General features: G+C 34.9%; 1 protein-coding gene across 4 annotated transcripts in view; it reads left to right on the top strand.

The window, feature by feature from the left end:
* Positions 1 to 23,320, top strand: part of NKAIN2 (sodium/potassium transporting ATPase interacting 2) — a 979,302-nt gene that overhangs the window by 447,390 nt on the left and 508,592 nt on the right. For all 4 annotated transcript variants that reach the window (XR_010933719.1, XR_010933720.1, XR_010933721.1 and 1 more), the window contains one exon: positions 10,849 to 10,986. Coding sequence is in view for 1 of the 4 variants with exons in the window: in XM_067702200.1 (XP_067558301.1) it covers positions 10,849 to 10,986 (138 nt within the window). In the remaining 3 variants the exon portion in view is untranslated. The remainder of the gene's footprint in view (positions 1 to 10,848; positions 10,987 to 23,320) is intronic.

Genomic DNA, 23,320 nt, shown 5'->3' with positions numbered 1-23,320 from the left:
GTTTAAACTTTCATGGTCCTTTTGGATGAAATAAGAACTTTGCACCCATCCTGGGAACTGTTAAAGCCTGTTTCAATTTTCATCTTGATTTTCCCTCCCGTTTCCTTCCCGTTTTACCTATGCTAAAACAAAGGTAATTTTACAAGTTATCTTCTCCTGCAAACAACTAAAATACAAATCATTTTTTTATTGATTCCTGAAATTCCACAATTTATATGTTACTAACTTTTGACCAACTTTGTCATTTCTTTTTGTCTTTAACGCTGCAAATGAACTTTGAATGGGAGCATTCTACCTACGTAACATCTGAATCTGAGTCTACCTTGTTTATTTTCTGAGAGACTTGAGATTTGATCCGATCTGAAACCTCAGGTTCCTTAAGGGGAGTGGAGACACTGAAAGGGGGGAGGGTACAGAGAGGAGAAAAGGGTACCCATAGATAAGCGCAATTTCAATTTACAGTTTAGCAGTAGCAATTTAATTTGGTTGTTTCTAGCCTTTAACAACACTTTTTGAAAATCAAGGAACTCATGATCTACCATGATACAAAAAAGCCTATTTTTTTTCTCTCAGAGGTCATATATAAGTTTTATTTTGTATTATTTGTATAACTCACATGTTAAATTTTAAGTACATAAGAAAATTATGCTAATATGAGGGAGACATTCATTAAGAAGTCTTTGAGGTTATTAACAAAATGCAATATCTTAAGGAAACCAATTCCACACCCCATCAATCAAAAACAACTAGCTGTAAATGTACAATTTGGGTGTTTAAAAAAATATATTTTAGTGTATCCACATAAATGCAATTTCCTTGCTAAAAAATTAAATGGCAGTAGCTACCAAAGAAATATGAAGATTTCTATTTGCCATGCAAACATTCGAAACAAATTTCAGACTGAATATTCTCCTATTAAGAGGTCAAGGTTAGTTTAAAAAACTGTTAACTTAATGGGGCCCAGTTTTCTCAGGTGTAAATTGATGGGTGTGGAATGAGTCTCTTCCAGTTTGAAAAGTCAATTAATTTATTTATCATGAAGTCGTTGCACCAGTACTTTTATGAACATTTGTTGTCATTCAAAGTAAGATAAATTTTACTTAATTGTAAGCATCAGAAAGGTTTTTGAAAACTTTTCAGCTTAAGCATACTTGACTGAACTAACAATTCTATTAGAATTCACATTTAAAATAATGCAAACAGAAAAGTAATTTTTCATGTCTTATCAGTACTACATATATACCAAAAAATAATTAATAACAGTTGTTGTAATATTTGAAATTTTACGACTAGAATTTGACCCAGCATTTCCAGTTTTAGAGATATAGCCTGTGGATATATCAACACACATATACAAGGTTGTTTAATGCACCTGTGTGTGTTAAAAGTCTATATCTATTAAAATAGAATAAAATATCTATTAAAATGGAATGTTTAAGGATATAATGAGATAGATCTATGAAAGCAGGGTGTGCTAATGTAGACAAACCTCCACGACACATTACTAAGTAAGAAGTGTAAGGTGAAAAGTCATATTTACATTGCAATCCCATTTATGTAGACAAAATGATGTGAAAAGGATGTATACACACATACACACACACACACACAAACACACACCAGATATATGCCTATATGCTGGCACCTACATAACAATATAGGAAAATCTATGCACCTAAATGTGTTTCCCTAAGTTGACACAGGTTGCTTTTGGGGAAAGAATAGAACTGTTTGTTCTTCAAAGGTTGTTAAGGGTCTAAAAAAACATTGAGCCTTACTTAGGTTTAAAGGCCAGTGCAACCTTTAGAACAGAGTCAGAGAATGAAGGAAAAAGAAAATTGAATTATACATCAGTTTATAGATACAAAACTCTGAAATAAAATTGTATTTGACCCAAACTGGAAATGTGATAAAAATAATATTCCATTTCAAGAAAAGATTTCCACAGGAAAAAAAATGATAATTGAACCTGACAAAAATTGTCAGTATAATCAAACACATTAATAGTCTAAAAGAAAATAGTCTAAAAGAGTCTAAAAGAAAAGAATAAAGTGATGATCTCAGATGCATAAATAACAGTTAAAATGGTTGATAAAAAGTAGCCACTATTTATGTTTTTAAAAAACCTCATAAAAATAGTAGTGAAAGGGTACAGAATTCTTTGTGGAAAGCAAGAAGTTATGCATTTATAATGGCTACTGTGCAGAAGCCAAACAACCAAGAACCAAAATTTAGTAAAATTAGACACAAGAAGCAAGAAGAACTACAATCCTGCAGGCTGTGGAAAAAAAAAAAACCACATTCCAGAAAGATAGACAAGATGAAAAGGCAGAGGGCTATGTACCAGATGAAGGACCAAGATAAAACCCCAGCAAAAAAACTAAATGAAATGGAGATAGGCAATCTTCCAGAAAAAGAATTCAGAATAATGATAGTGAAGGTGATCCAGGACCTCAGAAAAAGAATGGAGGCAAAGATCAAGAAGATGCAAGAAATGTTGAACAAATACCTAGAAGAATTAAAGAACAAACAAGAGAGAGATGAACAATACACTAACTGAAATGAAAACTACACCAGAAAGAGTCAATAGCAGAATAACTGAGGCAGAAGAACGGATAAGTGACCTGGAAGACAGAATGGTGGACTTCACTGCTGCGGAACAAAATAAAGAAAAAAGAATGAAAAGAAATGAAGACAGCCTAAGGGACCTCCCGGACAACATTAAATGCAAAAACCTTCGCATTATAGGAGTCCCACAAGGAGGAGAGAGAGAGAAAGGACCTGAGAAAATATTGGAAGAGATTATAGTTGAAAATTTCCCTAACATGGGAAAGGAAATAGCCACCCAACTCCAGGAAGCCCAGAGTGTCCCATACAGGATAAACCCAAGGAGAAACATGCCAAGACACATAGTAATCACATTGGCAAAAATTAAAGGCAAAGAAAAATTATTGAAAGCAGCAAGGGAAAAACAACGAATAACATACAAGGGAACTCCCATAAGGTTAACAGCTGATTTCTCAGCAGAAACTCTACAAGCCAGAAGGGAGTGACATGATGAAGTGATGAAAGGGAAGAAACTACAACCAAGATTACTCTACCTGGCAAGGTTTTCATTCAGATTTGATGGAGAAATCAAAAGCTTTAGAGACAAACAAAACCTAAGAGAACTCAGCACCACCAAGCTAGCTCTATAACAAATGCTAAAGGAACTTCTCTAAGTGGGAAACAAGAGAAGAAAAGGACCTACAAAAACAAACCCAAAACAATTAAGAAAATGGTCATAGGAACATACATATCGATAACTACCTTAAATGTGAATGGATTAAATGCTCCAACCAAAGACACAGGCTTGTTGAATGGATACAAAAACAAGACCCATCTATATGTTTTCTACAAGAGACCCACTTCAGACTTAGGGCCCATACAGACTGAAAGTGAGGGGATGGAAAAAGATATTCCATGCAAATGGAAACCAAAAGAAAGCTGGAGTAGCAATACTCATATCAGATAAAATAGACTTTAAAATAAAGAACGTTACAAGAGACAAGGAAGGACACTACGTAATGATGAAGGGATCAATTCAAGATGAAGATATAACAATTATAAATATATATGCACCCAACATAGGAGCACCTCAATACATAAGGCAACTGCTAACAGCTCTAAAAGAGAAAATCGAGAGTAACACAATAATAGTGGGAGACTTTAACACCTCACTTACACCACTGGACAGATCATCCAAACAGAGAATTAATAAGGAAACACAAGCTTTAAATGACACAATAGACCAGATAGATTTAATTGATATTTATAGGACATTCCATCCAAAAACCTCAGATTATACTTTCTTCTCAAGTGTGCATGGAACATTCTCCAGGATAGATCACATCTTGAGTCACAAATCAAGCCTCAGTAAATTTAAGAAAATTGAAATCATATCAAGCATCTTTTCTGACCACAACGCTATGAGATTAGAAATCAATTACAGGGAAAAAACATAAAACACACAAATACAAGGAGGCTAAACAATACGTTACTAAATAACCAAGAGATCACTGAAGAAATCAAAGAGGAAATCAAAAAATACCTAGAGACAAATGACAATGAAAACACGACGATCCAAAACCTATGGGATGTAGCAAAAACAGTCTATGAGGGAAGTTTATAGCTATACAAGTCTACCTCAAGAAACAACAGAAATCTCAAATAAACAATCTAACGTTACACCTGAAGGAAGTAGAGGAAGAAGAACAAACAAAACCCAAGTTAGCAGAAGGAAAGAAATCGTAAAATCAGAGCAGAAATAAATGAAATAGAAACAAAGAAAACAATAGCAAAGATCAATAAAGCTAAAAGAAGGTTTTTTGAGAAGATAAACAAAATTGATAAACCTTTAGCCACACTCATCAAGGAAAAGAGGGAGAGGACTCAAATCAATAAAGTTAGAAATGAAAAAGGAGAAGTTACAACAGACACCACAGAAATACTAAGATCCTAAGAGACTACTACAAGCAACTGTATGCCAATAAAATGGACAACCTGGAAGAAATGGACAAATTCTTAGAAAGGTATAATCTTCCAAGACTGAACCAGGAAGAAATAGAAAATATGAACAGACCAATCACAAGTAATGAAATTGAAACTGTGATTAAAAATCTTCCACCAAACAAAAGTCCAGGACCAGATGGCTTCACAGGTGAATTCTATCAAACATTTAGAGAAGAGCTAACACCTATCCTTCTCAAACTCTTCCAAAACATTGCAGAAGAAGGAAAACTCCGAAATTCATTCTATGAGGCCACCATCACCCTGATACCAAAACCAGACAAAGATACTACAAAAAAAGAAAATTACAGAACAATATTACTGTTGAATATAGATGCAAAAATCCTCAACAAAATACTAGCAAACAGAATCCAACAGCACATTAAAAGGATCATACAGCATGATCAAGTGGGATTTATCCCAGAGATGTAAGGATTTTTCAATATATGCAAATCAATCATTGTGATACACCATATTAACAAATTGAAGAAGAAAAACCATATGATCATCTCAATAAATGCAGAAAAAGCTTTTGACAAAATTCAACACCCATTTATTATAAAAACTCTCCAGAAAGTGGGCATAGAGGGAACCTACTTCAACATAATAAAGGCAATATACAACAAACCCACAGCAAACATCATTCTAAATGGTGAAAAAGTGACGCCATTTCCTCTAAGATCAGGAACAAAACAAGGATGTCCACTCTCACCACTGTTATTCAACATAGTTTTGGAAGTCCTAGCCACAGCAATCAGAGAAGAAAAAGGAATACAAATTGGAAAAGAAGTAAAACTATCACTGTTTGCAGATGACATGATACTATACATAGAGAATCCTAAAGATGCCACCAGAAAACTACTAGAGCTAATTAATGAATTTGGTAAAGTTGCAGGATACAAAATTAATGCACAGAAATCTCTTGCATTCCTATACACTAATGATGAAAAATATGAAAGAGAAATTAAGGAAACACTCCCAGTTACCACTGCAATGAAAAGAATAAAATACCTAGGAATAAACCTACCTAGGTAGACAAAAGACCTGTATGCAGAAAACTGTAAGACACTGATGAAAGTAATTAAAGATGATACCAACAGGTGGAGAGATATACCATGTTCTTGGATTGGAAGAATCAATATTGTGAAAATGACTATACTACCCAAAGCAATCTACAGATTCAATGCAATCCCTATCAAATTACCAATGGCATTTTTTACAGAGCTAGAACAAAAAATGTTAAAATTTGTATGGAGACACAAAAGACCCCGAATAGCGAAAGCAGTCTTGAGGGAAAAAAACAGAGCTGGAGGAATCAGACTCCCTGACTTCAGACTATACTACAAAGCTACAAAGCTACAAAGTAATCTAGACAATATGGTACTGGCACAAAAACAGAACTATCGATCAACAGAACAAGATAGAAAGCCCAGAGATAAACCCACACACCTCTGGTCAACTAATCTATGACAAAGGAGGCAAGGATATACAATGGAGAAAAGACAGTCTCTTCAATAAGTGGTGCTGGGAAAACTGGACAGCTACATGTAAAAGAATGAAATTAGAACACTCCCTAACACCATACACAAAAATAAACTCAAAATGGATTAGAGACCTAAATGTAAGACTGAGCACTATCAAACTCTTAGAGGAAAACTTAGGAAGAACACTCTTTGACATAAATCACAGCAAGATATTTTTTGATCCACCTCCAAGAGTAATGGAAATAAAAACAAAAATAAACAAATGGCACCTAATGTAACTTCAAAGCTTTTGCACAGCAAAGGAAACCATAAACAAGACCAAAAGACAACCCTCAGAATGGGAGAAAATATTTGCAAATGAATCATTGGACAAAGGATTAATCTCCATAATATATAAACAGCTCATGCAGCTCAATATTAAAAAAACAAACAGCCCAATCCAAAATTGTGCAGAAGACCTAAATAGACATCTCTCCAAAGAGGACATACAGATGGCCAAGTAGCACATGAAAAGCTGCTCAACATCACTAATTATCAGAGAAATGCAAATCAAAACTACAGTGAGGTATCACGTCACACCAGTTAGAATGGGCATCATCGGAAAATGTACAAGCAATAAATGCTGGAGAGGGTGTTGTTGGGAGTGTAAATTGATACAGCCACTATGGAGAACAGTATGGAAGTTCCTTAAGGAACTAAAAATAGAATTACCATATGACCCAGCAATCCCACTACTGGGCATGTACCCAGAGAAAACCATTATTCAAAAAGACACATTCACCCCAATGTTCATTGCAGCACTATTTACAATAGCCAGGTCATGGAAGCAACCTAAATGCCCATCGACAGATGAATGGATAAAGAAGATGTGGTACATATGTACAAGGGAATATTACTCAGCCATAAAAAGTAACGAAATTGGGTCATTTGTAGAGACGTGGATGCTTGTAGAGACTGTCATACAGAGTGAAGTAAGTCAGAAAGAGAAAAACAAATATTGCATATTAACGCATATATGTGGAACCTAGATAATGGTACAGATTAACCGGTTTGCAGAGCAGAAATTGAGACACAGAAGTAGAGGAAAAACGTATGGACACCAAGGGGGGAAAGCAGGTGGGGGTGGTGGGGGTGGTGTGATGAATTAGGCAATTGAGATTGACATGTATACACTGATATGTATAAAATGAATGACTAATAAGAAAATAAATAAATAAAAAACATTTAAAAAACTTATGTAAAATTAGCAAAATAGACAAGCATGAAAGAGACTTATTCCCTAAGACCTTTTATGTGAAAATGCCACACACACAAACAACAGCAGTAATGTTTTTCAAGGCTATATGCATCTATTTGTATGTCAGGTGTTTCAAAGGGCATAAAATAAGTATATTAGAGTCCAGTGGATGATAGGAGAATAACATTGAGAGCATGGGTTGTTGGAGTCAAATAAGAAAATAAACAAAACAAAACGAAAAGGAACTCTGCCTTGACCAGTGATGATATAATGTTATGAGGTGACAAGTATGATCAAAGAGATTCTCTATACTATTCTACAATAAATAAGGTAAAAATGTAGCATATATCCTGTACCCGGCCTATGCCTCCAGCAAAATCTGTGAAAGCTTTCTTTTTTTGGACTAGATGTGGCAAGCGTTCTAAAGCAAGGACACAGCACAGGGCATGCACATACGCCTACATTCCTGTTGGACCACTTACCACTTCTGAGACTGCAAGAAAATCACATAGCCATACTACATCTTAGATTTCTTAGTCTGAAAAATAAGACAATAATATTTACTTCTCTGGGTTTTGTGCAGATTCGATGACCAAGGAATAGTATGAAAGTCTGGCATGTAGTAAGTGTTCTAACAAATAGTACTCAGCCATAAAAAAGAATGAAATACTGCCATTTGAAATGAATACCAATTGAATGAAATACTGTCCAGCAACATGGATGGACATAGAGATTATCATACTAAGTGAAGTAAGCCAGACAGAGAAAGACAAATATTATATGATATCACTTACATGTGGAATCTAAAAAAAAAAAGGATACAGATGAACTTATTTACAAAACAGAAAGAGACTCACAGACATAGAAAAAAACTTATGGTTATCAAAGGGGAGGGAATAAATTAGGAGGTTGGGATTAACATAGACACACTACTATATATAAAATAGAGAGTCAACAAGGACCTACGGTATAGCCAGGGAATTATTCTCATTATTTTGTAATAACCTATAAGGGAAAAGAATCTGAAAAAGAATATATATGTATGTGTGTGTGTGTGTTGTGTGTGTGTGTGTGTGTGTGTGTGTGTGTATAACTGAATCACCGTGCTGTATACCTGAAACTATCACAACATTGTAAATCAACTATACTTTAATTTTTAAAAATTCAATTAACTTAAAAAAGAAAATATTCTCTTTCCTCTAACTCCACAACCTCCTAGTGATTTCATAGTTAATATACATCCTGTTGGAAGGAGTTCTTAGGAAAGACTGTACCTACTCTGTAAATTGTTAATTCCCTTTATACTTATTGAAATCTTCCATTCTTCAGCCCTAGCTCTAAACAGTAAAACCTGTGATAAAGCTACTTAGGATGACTAAGGAGCCCATCAAAAAGAGGAGGAAAAAGCAGAAATACTATAAGTGAAGAACTGCACATTAGCTTGTTCAGTCTGCATAACCTCATAAGTAATGTTTGATGAAACCATTAGTTCTGTCATAAAAGAAGACTGATAAATGTTGATGCAACTTCATTTTAGCCTTGCAGACTTAGTGAGTATATTATTCTCTATATATTTGTTATAATTAACGATGGTACTTGCTCTTTTCTTCCATAATTGGAGCATTTATTGAGGGATTTCCCACTGTTTGACTGATGCACTTATCCTCTATACCTTTTCCCTGCTGTGTCCCCACAGTTATGATGCTCAAAATTTATAGAGTTTAAATTCTTCTTGCTGCTGTTTTACATTTGTACTTACTGTTTATTCATAGGATAAAGATAACAGAGTTCTGTGTTAGAGGGAGCTTTTATATAGACAATTAGCAATGCTGAGAACAACCACTTATCTTTTGGTAATGTTGATGAATTCCAACAAGGCATACGTAATATTGCTTAACATCACAAATGGGCCTCCTTTATAAGGAGTGTTGACTGCATGATAACAATTGAAGGAATGTTTCATCAGGAGACAGTTCAAAGTTTATGAGGCTTGGGTTATGTGCATGTTCCATGACAGTCTGTTTGTTAATCAATCAGAATATTGAATTCCACTGTTGGGACTCTGGTGGGTATTTTGGATTTAGAATATGTAGCATAGAACAGACCTGGACCTAGATCCTCTCTTTTTTTTTTTTTTTATTCACTGCCAGGACTAAGTGAAACTTAAGATTTGTTTAGGCTGGACTCTTACTGTTACAACGTAACATGGTACCTGGTGTGTCTTAGGAAATAGAGGTGTCATGCAAACAGTTGTCATGAGTTTATTTTCTCCTTCAATGCCTGATGAGAAAATGTGCTGTCAGTTAAAGAACTGCAGTGGGAATAATGGTCATTCAAGAAGTCTTCAAACCTAGGCTACAGGTATTTAATTTAAAAGCAAACCGTCTGTTTGAAGAGTTAGTGTGTTCTTCTGAAAAGAAATATCATTAAAGCAGAGTGATAAAGCATAGTTAGTGACTTAGGGGTTTTAAAATCATTTTCCTTTAAAAGTTAATTGAAAAACAATTGTTGAATCTCCGTGCTTAACATCAGGTCCTTTTACAGTGTTTTACTAGGAACAGACAGTTTGTTATCATTCCACCTGAGGGCAGGCAGGAAAAATAAAGCTGCGTTTAATTCACACCATTCCCTTTTGCTTTGTTAGATCTGATGAGAGGCTTGTCAGCTATTCAGGTTTCACTTGTCAATATAAAGTGGCACTTCTGGACTACTGACCAATCTCAGGGTGTTGTTTGGTTGGTCGGTGAGTTGGTTGTTTGATTGGTTTTGCTTTTCTTCCCCCACTGTTTACCTATGACTTAATTGTAAACTTGTAAACACAGATGAATATGGAAGAATTTCAAATGCCTTAAGTTTCTTGTTTTTATAACAGTGATGCTTTATTTTTATTTTTTAAAATAAAAAATTGTTTTAAGTTTCTTTCAGGGCCCTTCTTTTTCCTGGTTACTATAGGTAACTGGATATGATTTTTTTTAAGTCACATTTGATTTATAATCTAGTACTATTAAAGTTAGAAGGACCCTAGACATTAGTCAAAGTCTTACATTTTACAAATGAGTAATCAAATCAGACTCCCAGAGGAAGGAAATGACTTACCTGGGGCACTACAGCTGCCTAGTGGCAGGTCGACATCCAGAATCTGGTCTCTTGACTTGCCGAAGAATTCTTTTTCCTCTCCATCAACCCCCTTTGCTCTATTCCCAACTTATACAGTGACATTTGAGCAGATCCTAACAACAAGCCCTTGGTGTGGACGTCATTTCCCGAACTTGCTGGTTGATGACTTCAAGTGTTTGACAATGCATATGACAATATAATTTATCCTGTGACTGCACAGATGACATCCTGCGAATACTACTTGATGCCTCCATAAAATCATCCCTGAAAGGATTGTACCTGTCTCTGGATCCACGGCTTCCATAGTCTTCCTTTGAAATATACCTAAAAATGTCTTTCTCACTGTTAAAGACAAATGCCAGATATGGTAACACAGTTACAATTGCTAATTATAATGTCGGTGTGATCCTTTATTTTCTCTCATCACTGTGCTTATCTATATATCCTGTTTTGCTCTTCTAGGTTTGTGTGCTGGAGAGGCAAATATTTGACTTCCTTGGATATCAGTGGGCACCTATCCTGGCAAATTTTGTACATATTATTATCGTCATTCTTGGTTTATTTGGAACTATTCAATATAGACCTCGTTACATAACAGGAGTAAGTACCCTCCCTGCTTTTCATTATTGAAATAGAGAAAAATATGCAAACTACAAATGTCTTGAAAATTTTTATGTATATCCTTTGCTTAAAGCACCATGTGTTTGTTTATATAGTTTCAGATTATATCTACAGTAATTAAAAATGTCAAGCTTAAAACACTTGGCAGTGAATGGAATCAGATTGTATTTTCATAGATTGTACTTTCAGCCAATATTCTCTTATAATTACAAGCAGGACAGTGCCCCTATATGTATGAATTGTAAAGTCATGGTTTCTGATTTAACAGATTTTAATGGGACTTCTTCCCATTTTAGATAATTCTATTTTATAAATTGAATAAAGGTAGTTTAAAATCAATACAAACGAACATATAGTATTGATGGGAAAATGTTAATACATATTAGGGTTAATATTTGACATACTTGAAAGCCAGAATAGTCTGGAACATGGTCTCTGTGTTCTCCATAATTCTCTTTTTGGCTCAGAGGAAGTATTTTGCATTCCCACTCAAGTTAAACGTACTTAACATCAAAGTGAAATGCAACTGTGTTGCAGTTGCTATGGGAACCATAACAAGATCTTTTACTCTTGTATGTGCCTCAGATCTCAGCTATAGCTCTTCATTAATGTAGATTTTTTTTAGTGTCATCATTTTTTCCCATTTCGTCTGTTTCTGACAAAGCAAAAATCTATAGGCATTTATTTTAAATTATAAAGCAAAAGCTTGGTAAAGGCATTTATATAAGACAGTGGCTAAATATCTGCCTTATTCAACACAAACCAGCAGGCCTTCTCGGGCTTCACGAAAGCCTCCTTAACGTAAAAGATGCCCTCCTATGACCTGTTCACTCTCTGTCATCTGGGACCCAGATGAAGCTCCTTGGCACTGAAACAGGCAATGCGGTGGCAGCTGGGATCAAGACATCCACTGTCTGGCTGAGGCTGAGTCAGAAGCCCATAGTCTTCTCCTCTGGGAACATACCCAGAAATGAGTGTATGTCACCTCTAAGGGTGTGTTTCCCTGTCAATCTTGTAATACTTTTCACAAGATTACAAGTAGGATGTGTTCTGTGGCAGAGTGAAGTTTCTCAATGATAAGATATGATAGTAGTGTTTACTTTCTTTTATAAATTGTAATTTGATCCAATATAAGGAAGGTGGTACAGTGCTTGGGAGTGGGTTTTCTGAAGTCATAATTCCAGGGTTGAAATCTTTCATCTACCAATCTCTGTGTGACTTTGGACAGCATAACCTGACCAATCCTTAGATTTTTTACATTAAAAATGAAAGCAATAGTTATAGTGACTCATATGCTTCAATTGATATATTATAAGCCATCATGTGAAAGATTCTCAATTTAACTTTCCTCTTTCATTAGACTTTGAGGCTTCTCCATGATTTTATTCTAATAAATAGTGTTGCTCTGAGTATCACCATATAAATATGTCATCTCTTTTTTGTGATAAAGTTCCTGGAATGAAAATCTAGGCGTGGATCAAAATGTTTGAACAGTTTAAAAGGTTTTTTGTGTTTTTTGTTTTTTGTTTTTGTTTTTTTTTTGAGGAGTAAGTGGGATATTCTATAAATGATCTCGGCACAATGCTTGGTATTTAAAAAGTGCTCAGTAAATGTTAGCTATAATAATTTTATGCTTATTATCATTTGAAAATAATACTGAACTGTATATACTAGAAATAGCCTGATAGGCAATTTAAAATAGAGCATGGTGTTGTAAGCTATTGGTTGAACTCTTTCCGCCACTTTTATTTTAAGCTGCTACAACTCTTAAATTTTTTTGTGTGATATTTCTGTGTACCAAATTATAATTCCATCCCGAAACCACTAGGTGGCATTCTATGCGGGGCAGGGGGGCGGCTCTGTGGAGCTCTGGTTCTTTATGCCTCAGTGCAGAAAGAATTCAGCGAGAGGCAAATTGATAGATAAGAAGTGATTTATTAGAATGGGAGACTTGTGAAGCTTACAAGCAAGCGGGCGAGAGGGTGCCATGCCACGAACTTACTGGGCTACAGTTTTATAATCAAAGGAAAAGTGGGTAGGGAGAGAAGACCACCTTCTTCCTCATTCTTGAGTAGATGGCAAGCTTCTATCATCAGCACCTCCTCCATGTTGTGTGGGGGAGTTTTCTTGTCCCTACCTGGTCAAGCCAGGACTGTCGATGGTGCAATGGAAATGAGCAAAAAAGGTGGCAACATATGCTAAAAATGGTAAATCATCTCACGTTTTAGTATAATGTGACCTTTTCTTTATATTTTTGTTTTTAGTGTGTGCAGAGGAGTGTGTCCTAGGAATCATTAATCTACTAAGCTCCTTGAGCAGGATGTGGGTCTCATGCCATCATTGTTTATTGTTTGGGGGCATGTCTCATGCTTCTGTTGCATGGTTTTGTTGCTAAACAAGCCTCCATGGTTTTGTGGTTAAGCAAACCTGCTTTCTTGAATGATCATTAACTTATGGGGGTCTCCCATACTTTTTTTCTCTACTTTTCTCTACTTACAGTCCCCTAGTGGGATTAACTGTTTAATCACCTACTTTGTCCCTTTATTCTGTCCCTATCAATCCTCTTCAATAAAATACATACCCACTAGAGACAGTGTCCTGTGTTTTCAAGACAGGACACTCTCTCTAGTGTTACATAAGAGTTAGGATACTGTGGGACACACTTAAGATGTAGAACTTTTATATAATTGAGAGGATCTCTGAAATCTTTCTGAGGTCTTAACACTGTGTCTTAGCGCTACATCTTTGATTTGATCTTGTCTTGCAGACAGAATCCTTAATCTGTTCTTTTTCTTGAAACAGTGTCTTAACTTGGAAAATCTTTTGCCAGCTGGAGATGCTGTAAATGTGAAACTTTTATTTTCCAACCCAGAAAGTCTTGAGTTAGCAATATATCTTCTAAATTCTACTTGAAAACTGAATTGTTCTTTCTTTAGCTCATCTCTCTTATAATACCATGTTATGTATGGCTAAAAGATTACAAATAACACTGTCAACTGTTTGCTTGGATATCCCTTTAGCCAGATCCACAAGTTTATAGGTATATTTTCTATCTTCAAAATTATTTCAGGCAATAGTTAAGCTTATTGTTCCAATAATAATTATTGTGAGTCCTCTTTTCTCCAGTCCTCAAAAACAATTTCTTTACTGTTTTTCCTGTTTTCATTGATTCTTCTCACTGCCCTTCTGGTCTCCAGCTGCCACCTTGTCTCAAAATTAATGCTGTGTGTTTTAGGTTTGTGTTACAGTACCACTCAATTTCTGTTCTAGTTATCTATTTCTCTGTAATTTCTGTATAACAAACCATTTCTGTATACCAAATTCATGGAATCTAGTGGCATGATGTCATGTTGAAGGTCAAAAGTTGATTCAGGAAAATAGAGAATTTGCCATAAAAATGGAGTCAAAAATTTTGTTTGCCTAAAGATGATAAAAGAAATTTTATTTTTTGGCTGCATTGGGTCTTCGTTGCTGCACGCGAGCTTTCTCTACTTGCGGCGAGTGGGGGCTCCTCTTCGTTGCAGTGCACAGGCTTCTCACTGTGGTGGCTTCTCTTGTTGTGGTTGTGGAGCATGGGCTCTAGGCACCTGGGCTTCCGCAGTTGTGGCGTGTGGGCTCAGTAGTTGTGGCACGCAGTCTCTAGAGTGCAGGCTCAGTAGTTGCAGCGCATGGGTTTCGTTGCTCCGTGGCATGTGGGATCTTCCTGGACCAGGGCTCGAACCCATGTCCCCTGCATTGGCAGGAGGATTCTTAACCACTGCATCACGAGGGAAGTCTGATAGAAGGAATTTTAATTAAAAGAAACTTGAATGGAATCATAGATGACAGAAATTCTGGTCAATGAAGGATCTGAGTTTAGCAGGAATCTTCCTGGTAACTGGAAGATCTTATAACTTCCTACAGTTATCAGACAAGCTGCAACTAACAACACTGTACTGCTGCAGTTAAGAAATTTCCATAGGCTCTCTGGAGACTTAAATATTAACAATGAAATTTCTTTTCCTCTCCCCTAAAAATGTAAGCCTTTATGATTTCTATATTTGTCATTTTATATTGCAATAGAAAACAATTTAGTATAAAAATAGAGATAAGCACTTTCATAATTTCACAAGTGAAACTTATTATTGATATTTTTGCACATTTCCTTCACGTATGTGCAACTGAAATGTATCTGATTATGCTACATCTCGTGTATTTTTTTTATGTAATGTGACATCAATTTTGGACTTCATATGGCTATTTCATTGTTCATTTAACCTTTTACACTATTATTATATATTATACTATGAAACATAATATATGCTGTATCTTATGGTATATTATATATTATTATACATTATACTATTTTCATGTTTTTATGATACATATTTCCCTATAATCATCTCCATAAAAAAATACCCTCATCTTCATTTCTGATTTCAGTCCTTAGGAGAAATACCTAGATATAACTAAATAATATGAACAATTTTAAGTTTTTTGTTATATAATTGATAATTACTGATCCAAAATCATTTTATTGAATTATCCTCCCACCAGTGTACAGCACAGTGTATTTCTCTGCACTCTTGCTAACCCTGAATATTATCTGTTCTCATATTTTTTAATCTACTAGGAGAAAAAGTATCATTTTTTATTGCATTTCTTACTTTACTGAGTTGGGCTTTTTCATATATTCATTAACCATTTTTATTTCCTTTTCGAGGGACTGTCATTTTGTGTTTGCTCATTTTTTTTCCATAGAGGTGTTTATCATAACAATTTTTATATTTGGATCACATAGTAAAGGTATTAACCTTTAAATATCAATTTCATTTTGATTTTTATTACTTTTCTCTTATTAAAATTAACTCCCTTTCCCTTCATGATATCCTCTATTGCTTTAAATTTCATTTTGAAAAGTGTGATGATGTCTTCATTATCCTTAGGGCTAATTTTGCTAAAAGAAAAAGGCAGATGCCCTGAAATAGAGTCTAAGGAAAAAGTATCCCTTTCCACATTTGCTATTTGTAAAGAGTTTCGGTTTATTGATGGGACATTTTATTGTTTAATTGAAAACTACCCCCCCCTCAAAAAAAAGCATGTGGACATCCTCTGAAACACTGAGCACAGTAGCAACCAATAAAATTTAAATAGCACTGGTAATGAGTTTTTTTTCCTCTACTAGTCTTCTATTTCATAAGAGCAAAGAAGAAAAATTTTAAAATTTAAAACAGTTAATTAGGACAAGAACTCGTTAATACCCTTTGTGGGCCTCTGTCGTTTCAAAGAATATAATATGTTGAAGTAAAATTAAATAGCTGCTTTCAATTCCAAGCAAAGGAAATCTGAAGCAAGAATCCATAGAAATCGTCTGTACTGTATAATTCTCTATAGCATCGAGAGTCCCAAAGAAAAGGCCAGATTAATTCTGGTGGAATAATTCATACATAAATACATACAAATGGCTCCCATGAAAGAATTAGCTTATGTCATAAATGGAATTGCCAAATGCATCTTCATTTGGGCTAAAGACACTGGCAAGCAGAACATGATTTAAGATATCCAGTGGTTATTAGTTAATGACCAAAAATGTTAATGAGTTGCACTGCTTTAAACTGTCTAAAATAATCTGAGGAGTGTGTAGGTTCCTACCTGGTGAAGGCATAGCAATTTGTTTGGAGATATTGCCACAAGACATGTTGCCATAACTCTCAATTTTTTTTCCCCTCCCTCCATTCCTTCCTCCCTCCCTTCCTTCTTTCCTTCCTTTCTTCCTTCCTTCTTTCCTTTTTTTCCTTCTCCTTCCTTCCTTCCCTCCCTCCCTTGCTTTGTTTCTCTCTATTTAACCAAGTTATTTTTGAAAGCAAAAAGAATAATTTATAGAGCTTGGAACCACTGGCTTGGTCGATGAAACTCATCCCAAAACTAGAAATAAATTCAAAATAGCTAAAAATCCATTACTCAGATTTCATAAAAACAGAGAAGAGGACGGCATACCAAAATCACAGTAATATTTATAAGAATCATGTTTCTTTTTTTCTTACCACTTCCATTACTATCCACAGATTCTACTAGATACCTTCCTCTACAAATCCTACAGAACTCACATTAACTTTATAAAATTTTTGTTCAAACTGATATGACTAGGAAGTAGCCGAGTCAGGATGTGGACCCATGCTCTTAACCAAACCCCTTCTCTTAACCATTGTACTGAACTGTCTTTTAGGTGCACAGCTCAGAGGGCCACAATTTATCTGACAAATGAAAACAGGTTTTGTTAAGTTATTGGCAAATCCAAAATCCATCATGACATTTGCAGTTTGAAGATCATTTAGATTTTAAATTGCGCTCTGCCATCCCTATATCAAGGATTATGTTTTTAGCTCTGTATTTAGTGAGGAAATGACCTTATTTCTCAAGAATTAAGAACACAAAACCTTTAGCAATGGATATTTTTGCAGAAGAACAATATCATAGGGAATCCTTAAGTTCCAGAAATAGTGAATTAGAATGGTATTTAAAACAAATTTTATTATGGCAATCAGCATTTTAATAATGGTAATTCATATGTATGCATATGTACATATGCATATATAACATAATTTACATCTAATATATATTAAATTATATATTATATATAATTATATACAATATATAATTATGTATAATGTATTATATATATATTAATTAAGAACAAAAGTATCTCTTTCCACATTTATTTGCGAAGAGCTTCCAATAACTGATGGGAGAGTTTGTTTCTATGTAACCGAAAAAACACCCATATTATATACCAAAAATATGTATGTATGTATGTATATTATTGTACCTATTGAAGAGTTTTTCCATGAAAAACTACAATAGCTATCCAAAATTAAATGAGTGGGAAAAATTGGGATTGGTTTCCTGTTTTGTTACTGAAAAATCAAGAGATTAAAATAACGTGGTTAAAGCTAATTTCAGGAAGCAGGGCTGTGATGGTTAGAAAGAAAAGCCAGTGTTCGTGAATCTTCATTCCTTGGGTTTTAAAAATAATGAACTATTAGACTGTCATTAGACCCCTACTCATTCTTCCAAAATAATGAAGAATTGAATACTACTTTTAGTTTGCATATTAAGGTTTTAGATGGATGATTTCAGATTGTTGCTGAGCACTAAACTTTTGTTCCTCAATTTGGGCCGCGCTTTTTTGGTTTTTTGTTTGTTTGTTTCTACAGTTATTTTTTTAAAGTATCAATATGTGCTTGTCAATGAGTATTGCTTTGTGAATTGACACACATCCTTCTCTCCATGGAGGGAGGGCACAGCATACAGAGACAGTAATGAGACAGCTTCAGACAAATCAACACCTGCATTGACTTCCTTGATTTTGCTTTTCCTTGAGCCAGTATACTAAAAGGAAAGGATCCCCATGTCATCCTGGGCAAGTCTTGAGGGCCACAAGGTGCCTGGAGCACCAGAAAAGAAAGCTAAGATCTATTTTGTAAAAACATTCTGTTACGGCGATTCGGGAAATGTATAGACTCTTCAGAGGGTCTGTAAAAGCAAATAGTCACAAACTCAATTTGTGTGACAAAAAAAAAAAGACTCTACATTTTTGGAATTTACTATGTACTGATAATCAGCCATGATTTGAATTTTAAGTGTTCAAGGAGCTCAGGTCCCCATGGAGACTATAACCAACAGCAATAAATGAGGAGTAGGTTCTGGGCCCTATTTCCAGGTCATATGCTTCTTTCACTCTAGTAACGTTACCTCCCTAAAAATTTGTGTACTCTTTTCAGTTATGTCTAGGAAATTATTAATCTATGTTTAAGCAGTTGTTTTGAGTCTTTTATTCACTTTTTGCAGGAAAAAAAACTACCCAAAAGAAAATGTATTGCAGCTAAAGCATTAAAAATGCACACTTTCTGTTCAGGACAGAAAATCAATGTAGATTAGAGATGAAAAGACTTGAGATAGTAGTAAATTAACATTGCTTCTAATGACTTAGAGTAATCGTGAAACTAACTCTTTTCCCATAAGCCTGGAAGGGAAAAAAAAAAAAAAACATCATTACAAGTTTTTATGGATTTAGCCTGTAGTCCTAAAATAAATGTAATAATGCAACATGGTGAATGCAATTTATTCTCAAAAGGATGTGTTCCCTTAGGGAATTGTGGGCCATTTTTTCTACAAGAAGATAACTTTGTGCTCACATTCTGATGTTAGACTGTGACTAAAGATTTATAGAATGTGACAAATATAAGTAATTACATTTTAACAATCTAAGTTCCTATTTGTAAGTCATCTAATAATTTTTGGAAAAAAATTTTGAGAGGAGACGTGAGATATATATATATATATATATATACACACACACACACACACACACACACATATGTGTGTATTATTTCTTTCCTAAAATAAAAAAAAATCATATTAATTTATGCAGAATTTTAAAAATCAAAATGTAAAATTAGACTTAAAATAAAAGTCTTACCCTTCTCCAGCTGTTCCTAGTCTCTTTATAGTTCTTCTGTGGTCTATATATAGACATCTCAGAGGGTCTGTAAAAGCAAAATCATTTCACTCGAGTTTATTTTTGGATCACACTTTGTTTTGACAGCCCCTACCCCCCAAATCGCCCTCCCCCTATCCACTAGAGTTTGCCTTTCTTTTATTCTTGAACGTAAGAAAAAGGCTTTTTTAAGAAGTGTATCCTAAGTATATTTCCAATTCTTATTCTATTTGTATTTTGGAAACCCACTGCTTTCCTGTTTGAATTTAGACCATTTTCTTTAGATTTGACCATGATTTTAAATGTGGGTTTTTGTTTTTAGGCTAGGCTCTTCTTCCCTGGAGACTTCCCTCTCAGTACCCTATCCTCTCCTGTCTAAATTGGTGACTCTCCAGGCCTATTACACATCCATCTTCCCTGCTCTGCACCCCCCTGAGTTAGATTCAAGCTTTGTTAGATCCTACGTATTTTCTTTATGATACTCTTCACCCAAATTCCTGAAAAATCATGTTCACGAGGTAAGCTTTCTGAGTTTATTCTATCTTTACACTTGAGTAATAGGTTTACTAGAGGACGAATTCATGGGTGAGAATTAATTTTCCTTCAAGCACTGAAGTAATTGTTCAATTGTATTCTAGGAAGCAGTGTTATTCATGGGAAGTCTGATATTGATCTGTTCTTCATTCGTAGATAACTTTTTAAAAATTCTTGAAATATTCATTTCATGCGTGTTGTCTTACCATTTCCAAATGAGGTGTTTAAGTGTGGACCTAACTGAAAATTTTGTAGGCCCTTTTGATTTGAAAGCACAAATACCTTCAACTCTGGACTTTGTATGTATCTATCATTTTGATGATTTTCTATGCTTTTGAACATTTGACTTTGTTATCCCCAGATAATTTCATTTAATAGTTATTATGTATTATAACTGTTTATTTACTTATTAAAAAAAATCTCATTTTCTCTCTAGGGGATTAAATGGTTTTCTGGTTCTAAAGGTGGTGGAGGAACTATCTCTGTTTTCCAGCCCACTTTTACACACCCCTTTGTTTACATGTTCCTTCCTCCAGTCTCAGATTATAAAGAATTCTGCCTAGTAGTTTAGCTTCCTTTGTGTCTACTGCCCCTCCATACACATCCTGGACTGCCAGTTGCTCCACTCTGCTTATTAGTCAGCACTTAAATGTCTGGTCTTCCTCTTCCAGCAGTTGGCAGAAATAGCTCTGCTGCTGATGCTTTATTGCTAATAATTTTAGCAATACTGTACAGGCTGCATGCTCAGTTTGCCGTTTTGAATCAAAAGTGGAATGATAACTATTAAAGTGCATTAAACATATGTTACTTTGGAATCATTTCCTATTTTCAGTGAGAGCTGAGCAGGCGGCTTTGTTATGCAAAGGTGTGGAAAGCCAATGACTGTTAGATTCTCTTCACCCTTTAAAAAGCCATTAATTGATTGTCCATTATATGGTAAGCACTGTGCTATGCAAAAGGCATACCATGTAAACAAAGGCTCCAAATGTTTACATTTTAATAGAGGGGGAAAGAAACATGTAACCATGTAAACACAATGCTTTTCATAAATACTATGAGAGAAATATGTAAAGGATATCACAAGATCCCCAGAACAGGTTGGGTAAGTCAACCTGGGGGCTGGAAAGGTTCAGGAGGTGCTTCATAGACGAAATGACACATGAACTAAGACTTAAAGTATGAGTAGTGTATCATGGAAAAGACAGGAAGAGGGGAGAATTTCAGGCAAAGGTAACAAAAGTGAAAACATGAAGGTGTTTAAATATATAATTGTATTTTTATTGATTTATATCAGGTACACATGGCTGCTACACAGAGGCTGTACTGATTAAAAGTAAGGCTAAATATGTAGATAGGGACCAGGTTGTGAAGAAAATACTTGAGCGTGCTAAATTGTTTATATAAGACATTCTGTAGACAATTAAAGGGTTTTATATAGGTAGTGGTCCTAAATGGCTAGCAACATGGTGGGGAAGGAGAAATGAAATGACAGATATGTTTGTAGATGTTTTCAAAAAGAGACTGGGAAATGGTGGAGTCATTTGACAAGGCAATGATTAAAGCAAGATGAATAATTTGGGGGAAAATTTTAAGAATTCAGTTCTAAACTTTTATTGTCTTATTAGTTACATGGGTGTGACCAGATAGGGATATGTCTCAGACCCTTTGTAAACTGTTCCCTAATAACTTGATACCACTTTTAGATAAAAATAGTAAATATTATCTAATATGTAGATGACATGATTTTATCATCCTAAACTAAGAGTGCCTTTACTGAGTGCCTTTATTAGACACCTGGTATGTTTAGAATTAGTACCAAAAATGTAGTGACAGTTCTATTTTTCTAAAATTACAGTCAGCATTTAGGGGAGAAACCTCCAAATATTTCACAAGCCTATATATAGTTACCTTATGCATAGAGTAATGTCATATAATTACTTATGTGTACATTTTATAACCAGTTTATTTTGCACGGTTTACCAGCCAGTGCCTTGGCATTCTCGTGTGTTTTTTTGTTTGTTTATTTTTTGGTTTTTCTTTTTAATGACTGAAGAAGCAGTTTGAGTACATATACCCAAAACAGTTGTCTAGTTTACAACAAAATGCAGCAAATTTTTACGGTGTAGATTTTGTAGGACGTAAATTGTCCTTTTGTCTGTTAAGTGTAAACCTGATATTTTCTGTAGCGGAGAACCATGATTCTGCTGTTGAAATTCATTAGCCTACCTGTGTGCCTAGGTGTGTGGTTTAGTCAAGTACAAGTCTTGTCTACTTCTCACCTTCCTGGTATCATTCTAACCACCAGCGGACTGTCCATTAAAGTCCATGGGCCTCCAGTTAGCCAGTATTATAGATTATCTGCATGCCTAGTGCTTTTCAGGAAAACCTCAAAATCACTGCCATTCACAGGATATTTTTTACTCCTGAATTGCATTTTAGCAATATGTCAATTAACCTACATTAAGTGATTTTATGAGAAACAGACTTATGACCTTGATTCATTGTAAAGATTTTGTTGAAAGCATTGCTTTCAACAGACTCACAAGAAAAATCTCTCTTGTCTCTGTAGAGAAGGAAAACTTTTCCCTTCTTCCCTTCTAGGTTCTTTGGATGGTTTAATAATTAAATTATGGATTAACAGGAGAAAGATAAATTTAATTTTCTACCTGTAGGAATCCATTAAAAATATGAGACTCAAAGAAGTGACCAAAGCAGGCAGTTCTTATGCCTTTTAGAGAAAGAAACAATGCATTTTTGAAGAATTGATAAGACAAAGAAGGTTTGCATTGGGGTAGTAAATTAGTGAGGAAGTAACAAGGTTTGTTTATACAGCCTTCTTGGCCGTAAATTCCCTATCTCCGGTGATAAGAATGTCTCTCTTTGTCCTGGTATAGGGGGTACCCTTTACATGGGAGATTTCTTTCAACTAATTCAAAATAATCAATATGCCAAAGCGGCGTATTTTGGGGCGTCATATTCTGCTCTCCTTCATCCCAATCCTGGGAATAGTAATGCTTTCCTTATGCATTAGGTTGTTTAATCTTGAGTTCCTGATGAACTTAAATATTGGATGCACATAATTTTAAGACTAAACATGTGAACTGACAAAGTTTTCCAAAACAAACACACAAGAAAGCTTTCTAGATTTATTTTCTGACAAAAGTAATTCTTTGTTCTTTCACTATACAAATATTGACTAGCACTTACTCTGTGCCAGACACTCTTCTAGACACTGTGGATTCAACGCTGAAAAGACCAAATCCAAGCTCTTGTGGGGAAGACAGGCAGTATATAGGCAGTAAG

The sequence above is a fragment of the Pseudorca crassidens genome, chromosome 13, assembly GCF_039906515.1.
Source record: "Pseudorca crassidens isolate mPseCra1 chromosome 13, mPseCra1.hap1, whole genome shotgun sequence".
NCBI classification, from domain to species: domain Eukaryota; kingdom Metazoa; phylum Chordata; class Mammalia; order Artiodactyla; family Delphinidae; genus Pseudorca; species Pseudorca crassidens.
Note: the sequence above shows the minus strand (reverse complement) of the source record. Positions and strands in the feature narration are given on the sequence as shown.